Source organism: Mustela nivalis (genome assembly GCF_964662115.1).
Source record: "Mustela nivalis genome assembly, chromosome: 6".
Taxonomy (NCBI): domain Eukaryota; kingdom Metazoa; phylum Chordata; class Mammalia; order Carnivora; family Mustelidae; genus Mustela; species Mustela nivalis.
Genome location: NC_139025.1, coordinates 154,448,515 through 154,460,667, shown reverse-complemented (window position 1 = coordinate 154,460,667; position 12,153 = coordinate 154,448,515). Strand labels below are relative to the sequence as shown.

Sequence of the window (12,153 nt, the reverse complement as noted above, 5' to 3'; positions counted from 1 at the left end):
TGCGGCCCCGCCCCTCCCCAGCCTCCGGCCTCCGCACGCCCCCGGCTCCCGCGCACAGAATGTGTGCCTCCTGCCAGGGTGCCTCACTCGCTGACCACGTCCCCACATCGAGCCCTCCGGGGACTTCTGCCCCCTCCGTGAGGAACCCTCTCCAGACCCCGTGGTGTCCTATTGATGGTGTGGCTCTGAGCTGGGGCTCGGCCTGCTGTGTCTGGGCTCCTCTTCGGCCAAAGGTGCTCCTGGAGATGGTGGGCCGTGGGGTCTGGCGATTCAGATCCCGGTCCTGCCTCGGGCACAGCTTAGTCAGGAGGCCTTGGCGGCACATTTAACTCCATCAGGGCTCAGATGCCAGACGCGCACAGTGCCCTAGGGAGGCCCACACGAGGTGACCTGGGTCACACGCTGAGCGGGAACCGGGCCCTGGCAGGGTGCGGGGCTGCTGCTCCCTCCCGCTGCTCCTTCTCCCGCCCGAGGGCCCAGCTTCGTGCACAGACGGCGTCTTGGCAAGTGTCTGCCGCTTGGAAGCTAAGGGTCCCCACGGTCTCAAGTGTCCCATGAGGACAGATGCTTGTGTGCGGCATCTTCAGGGAGCCCAAGGACACAGGTCTCAGAGGGAGCAAGGTGACCACCGGTTTTCCCTGTGTCTTGTCCCACGGGACCCCCTCAGAAATGGTGACCTCAGGGGCATGTGGCCTGGAGCAGGGGTCCTGGGAGGAAAGGGCCAGCTTCCTGCTGCGACCGCACCCCTGCCTCCAGGCGTGGCCACTGGCCTCCGGGCCTCGCCTCACCCAGTGTGTGCGTCCCTCTGGGCGCTGGTCTGGTTTCCTTATCACTCTGGCTCTCCGCCAGGGAGTCCAAGCTCCAGGTTTCATTCCGTCTGGTTTCCCCAGAGGCGCTGCCGAAAGAGGGTGGGCGCCCAGGCTGCGTCAGCCCTGCTCACGGGGCCAGAAGCCCTGTCGAGAATTCAGAAACGGTGCTCCATGGGTCTCCTTCATGCCGAGCTTGGGGCTGAGGGCATGGGGAGGGGGACAGGACTCAGGTGACCAAGAGGTCTCTCCCTGTCCCTGTCCCTAGGCTGTCCACAGATATTCAGCCGGAAATAAACTACAAGTCATGGAGTTAAGGAGGAGAGATGGGCCCTCCCTGACCCTGCGGCCAGGGCCCTGTTCTTATCTCTGATCACACTTTGGACTCATGGTCAGTCAGCCCAGGTGCCCCAAGCCCAGAGCCTTCTCTGTCCTGAGCAACCCCAGGATCTGGAGAACACAGGCCTGTGGAGAGGAGAAACCCGCCGCCTTGCTTTGTCCCGGGACTCTGCTCACACCCAAGCCTCTGCCCACCCGCCAGTCATTCGTAGCTGCTCCTGTTTCTGCTGCAGCCTGGAGAGCTGCCGCCCGAGTGTGCCTTCTGGCCCTGTGGGTGCTCTGTGCACACCCATAGCTCGGCATCTTCTTGTGCCTGGATCGTGTGTGTCTGCTGGGAGAACAGGGCAGGCAAAACACACTGTAGTTTGGAAGCAAGACCTTGGTTCCTTCCCAGCTTCCCCAGCAGCGTTGTCTGATCTCGGGCAGCTTAGTTACTTTCTCTAGGAGTTGGTATTAAACCTTTGTAAGCAGTCACACCCCGGTAAGGATGGACGTTGGGAAGCAGGTTGGAAGCCCTGCTGTGGCATAGACTCGGGCTTATGGACGAGAGGGAGGAAGCAGCAAGTGCCCCGATACAATGTAACAACGCACCTAATGTGGGCGGCGGAGGAGTGGGCGCTGCTGGAATCAGACCAGAGCAGCCTCGCCGCCCGGGCAGAGAGGGGGGCACTCAGCGGATAGAGCGTCATGAACCATTTGAGAAAGCTGAGAGGTCCGGGGACAAGGCGGGTGTCGCTGAGCTGGTGGCAGAGCGCGGGCTGCAGAGATGGAGGAGCGCCCCAGCCGCGCCCGTTCCCCGCCCCCGTCCTGCCGGCCCCACCGCGCGCCCGTTCTGAGCCCCCAGGGGCTTCCCCGCCTCCGGGCACTGACCTCCTCCCACCGGTGTCTCCGCAGGTGGTGAAGCTCAAGGGCCAGGTGCTGTCGGTCATGTACCGGCTGCGCACCAAGACGCGCGAGTGGATGCTGATTCGCACCAGCAGCTTCACGTTCCAGAACCCCTACTCCGACGAGATGGAGTACGTCATCTGCACCAACACCAACATCAAGTACGTGCTTGCCGTGCCCCCGGCCAGGTCTGGGCGCCTTTCCTGAGTCCGGGGCTGGAGCTCCCTCTCCGCATGGGCTCCGGCGCCCCCACAGCCGGTGGCCCCCGCGGGACCTGCAGAGCAGGCCTGGGGCTGAGGGGGGCTGTGGGCCGCGTCACAGCTTCCCCTCCCTTGCCTTGCCACGCTCCTGCCCCTGCTTCCCAAGCCCGAGGGACGGCCCCCATGGCTGCCCCACCCCCCAGCCTCGATGCAGGTGTCCTGCTTGCTGGGCCTGGCTGGGCCCCCGGCACACAGGGCCTGGCATGGCCGAGCCAGGTGCCCTCCGGCTACAGGCATCCCTGCTGCGAGGGCCTGATTTCTTGGCCCTTTGGAAGCAGGGCCAGGGAGTGAGGCTGGGGCTGCAGCAGCCCCAGGGTCTGGGGGGTGGCAACATAGGGACACACAGGCCCCCTGCCGCTCAGTCATCCACACGTTCCTCCGGCTCCAGGCCCCGTGGTGCCAGCTCACCGCTTCCCCCCGTGTGCCCGCATGTTTGCCCAGAGCCCGGGCTCCAGGCTCGACCCCGCTTCCTGTGACCCGGAGTTGTGTCGGGTCACCTCTCAGAGCTCACTGTCCTGTCTGTGCAAAGGGGTGTGGCAGCGCTTTCGTGGGGCGGCCGTGAGGCCGGAGGTCAGGCTCCCAGCTACAGGCAGGTCACGCTTCCTCCCGTGATTTGTTGTCGAGGGACACAAGGGCAAAGAGCCAGCATGATCAAAGGCAAAACGACGTCCAAGGCTACGGAGCTGGTGTCGGGGCTCCCCCACGTGCCGGGCGTGAGAGGAGCTGCCGTCAAACTTCCTCGGTGCCCACGTGGGTCAGTGACACTGCTGTCCTGTGTCCTCCCAGGCCAAGCTCTGACAGATGCCACCCCTGCCATCTCCTCTCCTCTTCCGACAGCCGTCCCGGTGATGGTGCCCGGTTGGCGACCACAACCTGCCGGCTTGCTCAGGGCTCTGGCCCCACTGAGTCTCTCAGCTGCCTGGATTGGGGCGTCCCCCTCAGGGGTGCCCCTGCTCTGGCCTCCTCCCCGGGCAGTCTCACCCTGTGTCTCAGCCTCAGCCCTGCTCCTGGCCCACAAGGCCCCGAGCTGGACAGTCCGGTCCACTCATGCGAGGCTCCTCGGCACGGCTGTCCTGGGTTTTGATGCCGGCCCCCGCTGGACGGGTCGCTGTGTCGTCCGAGGCTCAGGTGCCTTGTCTGGAAAGTGGGGAGAATAGCCTGGTGCCCGGGTCCTGCATGTGGACGCTGCGTGTGAAGCCGTGGGGGGGGGGGTGGCAGGCCCGGGGCTGGACCTGGCGTGTGGGGCTGGCCGCGGCTGACTGGAACCGTGTCGGTGCGCAGAGTAGCGCCTGCCACCGTGTCCCAGTTCGCTCCTCCCGGGCCACCCCTACCCGCTGTAGGCTCTGGAGGGGCACTTGCTTCTTCAGGCTCCGCGCAGATCGTCCTGCCTCCTCCTGGTGGCAGGAATGAGGGTCCCCGGAGCCGATCGGGCCCTCCCAGCACATCCTCCCTTTCCTGTGGGCCACGCTCCTCTCCAGGCCCTGCCACGGGCTCCTCCTGAGACTCGGCTCCGGCTCCGGCTCCGGCTTCCCGAACGGGGAGCTCCGGGTCTCCCCGGCCCCCCAGGCTCTCTCTGCCAGCCGGCCTTGCCAGCCCTCGGTTGGGGCCCCATCCCCTTGTCCCCCTCACAGCCTGGCCTTGGCCCCCAATCTGCTCACTCGCTTTCCCAGTGGCCATAGTGATCGGGCAGATCATCACTGTTCATTCCCCCAAACTGGGTGACCCCCTCGTGTCCCTCTGCTCCTCCTGCCGTGGCCCGCCTGGCTCCGTGGCTCTTCTCCGTCTTCCAGCCGCGCCGCTCCGGGCTGTAGGAAGAGCGGGTGTGCGCGGCAGCCACGGATCAGGCTGCGTTTCCCCCGTGTCCGAGAGGGTCCTGCAGCGACGTGGTAAACTCGGTATGACCAGGGTCTGTCACTCCCCAGCCTTCTCCATGTGGGGAGGAGGGTCCTTGCTGAGAGAGTGGAGAGGCAGCTGCAGCCCCGGGCCCGTCTCCCCCCAGGGTCTCAGGGCTGAGGTGACCGTGTGCTCCCGGCCTGGGGGCAGCTGGTGGGGGCAGTGGGAGCCCCGGGGGGAGGACACCAGCTTGGCTCGGTCAGTGTCTGCTCACGTTGTCGCTGGTACGGTCTGTCCTGGTCCCTCTGCAGCCACATCAGCTGCCACCGTCGGTCGTGCAGACAGGCAAGCCTGTCTAGTACACGGGGCCCTGGACGCAGTTCTAGAACCTTCATTCTCATGTCAGCTTACTGGCTGGGGGCGTCAGGGAGAGCCGCCTGGTCTCTGATGCAGCCTCGTCACCCACTACCCTGCTGCCTCTCGTCCCCTCACACCTGTGTGCTGCCGGGTGCCTGCTACCTGGCTTGTGGGGGCCGAGGGCTGTCCCCCCTAGGTGATGAGAGTTGTCCCACGGCATCGTGGGGACAGCCCTCACCCTGCTCTCAGACCCGAGGCTGGCCCGGGCACGAGTCAGCTCTGCAGCACATCTGGGCCTCGTGGGGTTCAGACCCGATCCTAGCCAGGCATCCGGCAGAGTCCTCTTGATTTGGGTCAGAGGGCAGGTGAAGCCCCCCTTCCTGGGCTTTTATTTCTGTTCTACTTTCCACCGTTCCTCATTGAGGCCCATGTTTGTACGGGCGTCAACCATCTGGGTGCTCCCAGAGCCCCTCAGGAGGACGCGGGCCCGGGGCAGGCTCCAGGACGCGTGGGGTGCCCATCACCAGGGAGGGGCCGTGTTCCCTGGACAGAGGCACGCGGTGAGGGCGCAGGGCCAGAGAGGGCGCACATCCGCCCACAGCCTCCGATTCCGCCTTCCCATGGGTGGTGCTGCCCCAGGGCCCAGAAGGACAGGTGGGACCTCCTCAGGGACCACAGAGGCTCTGCTGTGAGCTCGGAGGCAGGGGCCCAGGGCCAACGGGCTGTGTCCCGTGTCTCAGGGCAGCTGCTCTGGGCAGCTCCGTGGGGTTGGAGGGGATGAGAACGCCCCCTCAGACCTGACGGCGACCTTTTCCTGGTGACGGTGGCGGGAGATGTGCGCTGCGGGCAGCAGAGGGCAGTGACGACCAGGAGGCGAGCCCGCGGCCTGCAGCACGTGTTGGCTGGGCTCGGCCGGCAGCAGGCAGACTCACTGCCACAGGAAGGTCCGTCTGTGCTCACGCTCAGGGCGAGAAAGGCATGCTGCCTTCGGGCAGGAGTGTGTGGAAGGAACCGCCTGGAGAACGGAGTGTGCCGTGCTTAGCCTGTGTGCGAGGCTGCCGAGAGGAAGGTCTCTGTGCCCTCTGCGCTGGCTCCCGTGGCATCGGAGGGAGAAGGGCAGGAGGCACAGCCCGGGGTCTTGTCTGCTCACAGCACCCGTGTACGGGCGGTGCATGTGCTCGGGGCTGAGTCTGTCTTGTGGGGGCACAGCGTGGGCTCTGAGCAGGGGCTGGTGCTTCTGCACACGCGCGAGGTAGCAGCGGGCCGGTGCCGGTGCCGGCTCGTCTTCAGGGGCTTGTGAAGCTCTCCCTTGGCAGGTCCTGACGGTCTTGTTCCAAGGCCACCGTTGGTCTTCGTGACCATGGATGCTCTCTGTGCTGGTCTGCGCACTTCCTCAGGCCCCCACTATATCCAGTTGTGTGGTGTCCCTCGCCCCCCGCCGGCCGTCTGTCCGCACGTGCTCACTGGAGCCCACCCAGTGCAGCAACCCCCGCCCCCGGGGACTACAGGAGACTGGAGCCTGGAGTGGGCTGTGAGAGCGGGTGACCTTCCTCATCTCCGCAGACCTTAGCCAGGGACGGGCCCGCGCTCCCAGTCACCAAGCCCCAGCCTGGGACTTGTCCCCCGTCCCAGCCTCCCAGGCACCTGCGGCAGACGACCTGGCAGAGAACGGGGCCCCACGGCTTCTGTCTGGGAGCCTCTCTGGGCCATCTCCTCCTCCCCTGCCTCTTCCCCAGGGCCCCGCGGAGACCTCCGCCCTGTGCCGGGGCGTCCTCCATCCCCTTCCTGACCAGCTCGCCCTGCCTTCCGTCCAGCCCACACCGAGCCGCCCACGTGGCCCAGGAGCTGTCGCCAACACACGCTCCCGCCACTCCTCCGTAGAATCAACTCCAAACCCCAGGACGGGCACTCGGGGTCCTGCCGGTGGGCGTGCAGACGGCGCTCAGTCAGTGGCAGGCACAGTGAGCCTCACTCCAGTCGGTCGGGCTCAGGAGCCTCAGGGCTCCTCGCCAGATCCCGGTTCTCCCAGAGCTGCGGTCTCTGCTGCGTCTGACACCGTGGTGGTGGGTCGCACTCTTGCTCAGGCTGAGGAAGACCCTTTGTCCCGGGGAGCGTCGGCCGTCCCCGCCGCCTCGGCCAGCCCCCGACACCTCTGCCGCAGGGAGGCCGCGCTGACGGAAAGCCCGGGCCTGACGGCCCTGGTGTGGGAACCTCGGCTCCCGTCCCCAGCAGACGGGGAGGTGGGCAGCAGGGTCCCCCGCACGTGCTGTTGGTGGAGCCCGGAGCAGCCACATCCTCCCCCGCCCCCCTGGAATTTGCAGACCTACCCAAGTTTATTTTTATTCCATTGCCGTGAAATGTCCAAGGAAGCCCATCAGACTTCTTCCCAGGACGGGCGCCTGCGAGTCAGCATTTCCTCCGCGGGTGTGCCACTACGGGCACCGAGACCAAAGTCAGCCGGATGGGGCGGCTGTGTCCGGACCACAGGGGCGCGGTCAGACCCCTGGGGACCTGCTGGCCATGCCAGAGACCATGGTTCCTACCTCCCCCTGGAAGGAGCTTCCTCGGGCCCAGAAGGGGACAGAGCAGAGAGCAAGCTCCCACCCGCGCGCCCGTGGCCCTTGCTGGTGCCCTCGCACACAGCGGAGGTGCGGGCCCTTCCTCCCTGCGGCACAGACCTACATGGGAGCACCCGGCACACAGCCGCACTCCGTGGTCTTGCCCATTTCCCGATAATCTGTGCCCTGGTGGGACATGGGCTCGGCCACAGGCAGGAGCGGCCGGTGCTCCTTGGACAAGCACAGGTGGGCTGAAGCCTGGGCTCTGGGAAAGTTGTGGAGGAGGAGAGAGACGGAGGAGAGAGGCGTTCACTGGTCCCACAAGCCCCGGAGCACAGCTCTGCTCTCCCTTCTGCCGCTCCGGAATGGAAGAGGTGGGGTGACGGTCCTTGTTACGTCGTGGGATGGAGTGTGGAGTCCGTAGCCTGCAGTGTCCCGGGCACGTGTTCAGGACTCTGCGCCCCACATTCTGCATCCGTGAAATGGGCAGGCTGCGGACGGAGGACGGTATGGCCGGGGCCAGCCGTGAGCTCTGTGCTCAGGCTTCAGGCTTCAGGGCCCTGCGAGTGAGTGACATGGGTGCTGCCCCGGGTGTAGCCAGAATAGTAAAACCCTGGAGTGAGAATAAGGAGAGAGAGAAAGTTGTGATTTTTCTACAGATCGTTATGTTCTTTTAAAATACTTGGAAATAGCAGTTAAAAATCCTTTTCAGTGCCCCTGTTCCCAGGCGTTGCGGGTGTGGGTGCAGACGGCCTGGGGGAACGCGCCGTGTTTTCTGGCTCACCTTTCCCTGGGGCTCTCGCCCCCAGGGCGGGAGACAAGCCACCTGTTCTCCCTGCACCGGCCACAGCACACGTCCTGCCCGCTGTCCTCCCAGACCCTGTCCACACTCTGAGGACCCCTACCACGTGGGTCTGCACGTCCCGCCCTCTCCTCTGGGTCTAACCCAGAGCCTGGTGTGGACGTTTCAGTGGCTCCCCGGGACAGGCAGCCCACCCGGGCTGGATCTAAATACACTGGTCAGGGGTCCCCCAGTGAGGTCGTCTTCTGAGAGGTCTTCCTGGGGGGGGCCACACGTGAAGGGTGCAGTGTGGGGGTGAGTGGTGTCCACACCGTCCTCTCTCTGGCCGCCGGAGAAGAGTTCAGGGACAGAATTTGGCTTATGTTGTGTTTCTTGGTGGTGGGAGTGGCAGGACGTGGACTCGGGCTGTTGGCGGCACAGATTTTCACGACCAGCTCTGCGAAGGAGGGAGCGGCCGCCGCGGGACGCAGTGAGCTCCCCAGCAGAGGGGGGAAGCCGAGACTGGCCTTGTCTTGGGTGGGTGCTGTGGACCGGCTCTTGCTCTGCTCAGGGAGCAGAAGTGGTCAGCCATCCGGACAGCCGCCCCTGGACCTATACAGCCTAGCATTCTCCGTCTACACCTCCCACAGCCTCAGGGCGCCTGGATGTCCGCAAGCCGCTGTTAACCTTTGTGGACAGGATGGTGTACGCCCCTTCTCCTTGGGCCTCCAGCTGTCCGGCCACTGGAGGGACTGGCTGGGGGCAGCGGGGGGAGAGTCTGGGGGCTCCCCTGTCCCAGGGGAGGAGCACAGCTGCCGCTGAGGCCAGGCTCCCGGCCGGCCGCATGTCCCACCAGTCTCGTCGCCGGCCAGCACCGTGGCTCGCCTGGGGCTGCCTCCCCCCGGTGGGGTGTCCTCCATGCCATGAGGTGGCCACTGCCCCAAACCCTCTTCAGAGCACTGGGGCTTCTCTGCGCACCCCACTTCTCCAGGCCTCCATGCTCTCTGTGTGAGCCCAGCGAGAGTTGCCTTGAGAACAGGGGCCTGGGGTAAGTGTGCAGAGGACAGAGGTGTCCTTCCTGATGGCCTGCTGCAGTCAGCAGCTCCCCTTGGCCAGACCACATGGCCTCCTCCGGAGCAGGACCCCCCACAGGACCCCCCCACAGGACCCCCTCTGCTGGCTCCTGCCCTCCCTGCATTTGACCTCTGGGCTCGCTGGCAGACTTGCCCTTCACCACAGCCCCTGTGCCTCCGGCCCCCAGCAGAAGGGATGGCATCTTTGAGGGGTTCCTCCCCTGCCTCCAGGCTCAGAGCATGGGGCGGGCGTGGGGGAGACGACCCGCACCTCCCAAGTGTTCAGAAGGGACCACGCAGATCACTCTGGCTTCGAAACACATGGCGACACGGATAAGGGAAGTCTGGCCAGTTCACGCGAACACGGAAGAGACATTCTCCAAATTTTGTTCGCCACGTGGGCCGTGTGCTGCCCGTGGCCGTAGTCCCAGCGCACAGATTTTGTCCTGAGCTCATCCACACGCTCGGACCGTACCTTCCTGCGTCCACGACGGTCCTCGCAGCAGCGGCCGTGGGACAGCCGGGAGCACACGCTCCGTGAATTGACAGACACATCCACACAGTCGCTGCACTCTCGCCGCCGACTCCGTGTAGACCCTGCTCGTCTCCGGCCGCTGGGTACATCCCTGCAGAAGCCCCAGCAGCCGGCGACTCCCGGAAGGAGTGGACGTGTCACGGACCTGCCGGGGACGCCAGGAAGGCCGTGAGCTGCGCACTTCCCAGCGGGTGTGGCCTTAACGCTCCAGGCCAGCGCGCGCAGCATGGTTCACCCGCCTGGTCGTGAAGACGCGTCTATGACTTTGCTCCGACGCGCACTTACTCGCTGTCCGACCGGTGGACGCGGCTCCAGCGCCCGCCGATTCTATGAGTAGCTGGTCTCTGTGTCGTGCCTGCGTGTTTACGCTCTCGCGGTCCCTCGCGACCTCCCCGTTGACCCCGGGCACGGGGGTGTGTGACGTTGGTCAGTACTTGGCTGATCGCCGTTCGCCTCTCATTCTTGTCGGCGTTTAGAGTTGGAAGCGACGCTGTTGTCCCCCCCCCCCCCATTTTAAGGCTCTGAACTGCTGTCGGGCTCGCTGCCCCTTGGAAGGAGCACGGTTTCCATCATCTGAAACATAAAGTAGCCGTTTTCTATAAGGAGGCTCTTTCTGTCTCCAAAGGAGCAGCTTGGGGTGTGCCGTGTGCCGGGCAAGGTCCAGGCTCCGTAAACTCACGTCCGCAGGCCAGCGGGCCCCGGCAGCCGCTCTGCACTCGCATAGGGGACAGTAACGCTGTGGAGTCCAGAGTTACCGGAGTTTCTGGGTCGATCGGAATGTGTCCTGCAGTGTTTTCACCTGCGCACAAAGAAATCTTAAACCAGAATTTATTTCCTGCATGCAGGCAGCCTCTGGTACAGAGCTTGAGGTCATGATTTGAGGCATTAAAGAGTCTTCATAAAATAAAGTAAATAAAAACTGAACCCGTCTAGGGGTCCATCGGGTGTCTCCTCTGCAGCGTGGGGCTCGGGGCGGGCTCTGGTCCTGCCCCACGGGTGCCACGCCCATCCTTGGGGACACTGTTGCCTTCCTGTCCCTCAGGCAGCTCCAGCAGCAGCAAGCGGAGTTGGAAGTGCACCAGCGGGACGGGCTGTCGTCCTACGACTTATCGCAGGTGAGCTCCTGGGAACTGTCTGCAGCCCAGGGGACCGGGGACTGCGCTCGACCCTTAGCTTGATTCCCCCACCGCCACCCCCGGCAGGCGCAACTGTTCTGTCCAGCCACTCGGTGCAGGGGCCTCGCTCCCCTGGGGGTCTCCCGTGACCCTTCTGCAGAACTGGGCCATGAAGGAGGCAGGACCCGTGAAGCCCGGGTGGCAGGTTTGGGCCAGTACGGAGATGGCGGGGCCCATGGTAGCTTTCCGGACGCCGTCTCACAAACTAGGAAGTCGGTGGAGGCAGCTCCGGACCCTGTCAGCCCTCCCCTGCCCAGCCGTCTGTCCTGCTTTGGTCCAGTGCCCGTCTGCTCCCACGCCTGGTCCTGCCTTGAGCCCCCTCTCCCTGCGCTGCCCCCTCCCTTCTCCCTTCTCCCTTGTCCCCTCCTCTTCCCTCTGCCTTTCCTGCTGCGTCAGAGAGCGGGCCTCCTCGGGAAACCCCACGCGTCCTGGGCTTTAGCCTACGCGGATTATTATGTAACTTTCTAGAAGTGATCGGTGTGACCCCGTCATCCTTTCCGTGACCTCCAGGTCACACCCCCACCCCGACTGTCCTCGGCCTCTGTCAACAGAAAAGCCCCCACACCCCCCACCTGTAAAACCGTCCAGCCCGAAGTGTCAGTGAGGCAGGAAGGAGGGGACCCCTCGGATGTGACGTTCTGTGTCTCACACGTGGGACACGGTCGTATTTTCATGCGCAAACAGGTTCCCGTCCCCAACCTGCCGGCTGGCGTTCATGAAGCCGGGAAGTCTGTGGAAAAGGCGGATGCCATCTTCTCCCAGGAAAGGGACCCCCGGTTTGCTGAGATGTTTGCGGGGATCAGTGCATGTAAGTTTCCCGACGGCACGGGGGCCTGGGGGGGGTGGGGGGCGGGGCGCTGCGGCCGGGCCGTGGGGAGATGCCCCCCGGGTGGGTTTTCCGTGTGCGAGAGCCCCGGAACAGGAGCCCGGTGGACCCTTGCCCCCCGCTCGCCCCTTCCCTGGGGCCCCAGACCGCACGCCTCCTGCATGCGAGGGTTGGAAACGAATGGCACGTGGACGCCCAGTGGTCGCTCAGTCGCGTGGCCACTCATCGAGTGGCCTCCGCCTCCGTCTGCGCCGTCGCCGGAGAAAGTGGCGCATACTGGATCGAGCTGTCCTGTGACGCCCGTACGTGCCGTTGCCCCTTCCGGTCAGATTACCATTCAGGTCAGCAAAATACACGATCTGGAAAGGTCTGTGTCGTTCCAAAATTCAGCAGAAGGATCCCGTTTTGTGGGAGTCAAGGAATTTCTGCAAGTTGCAGTGCAGTGGGCATCCGCCGAGGAGAGAAGCCGAGGGAAGACCGGGCTCAGCCCCCCTGGCGTCCGCACGTGTGCTGCGACGCTGTGACCAGCCGCTGTGCAGCCGAGGAAGGGGCAGCGCCGTCTCCCACGAGGGCCACGCGTGCTGACCCATGGGGCGCAGTGACCTGTGGGCCCCGACACGCTGCCCACCTTCATCAGGGCTCTTGATGTTGGCGGAGAAGAAAGCAAACAGTAGCACATCTCAAAGTCTTCTCTTCCCCCCAGAGAAGCCTGAGGCGTCGGACCA

At 64.9% G+C, this 12,153-nt stretch overlaps 1 protein-coding gene across 9 annotated transcripts in view; it reads left to right on the top strand.

The window, feature by feature from the left end:
• ARNT2 (aryl hydrocarbon receptor nuclear translocator 2) overlaps positions 1 to 12,153 on the top strand; it is a 140,342-nt gene that overhangs the window by 111,586 nt on the left and 16,603 nt on the right. For all 9 annotated transcript variants that reach the window (XM_082736728.1, XM_082736729.1, XM_082736733.1 and 6 more), the window contains 3 exons: positions 2,040 to 2,191; positions 10,470 to 10,542; positions 11,287 to 11,410. In XM_082736728.1, coding sequence (XP_082592854.1) covers positions 2,040 to 2,191; positions 10,470 to 10,542; positions 11,287 to 11,410 — 349 coding nt within the window. The remainder of the gene's footprint in view (positions 1 to 2,039; positions 2,192 to 10,469; positions 10,543 to 11,286; positions 11,411 to 12,153) is intronic.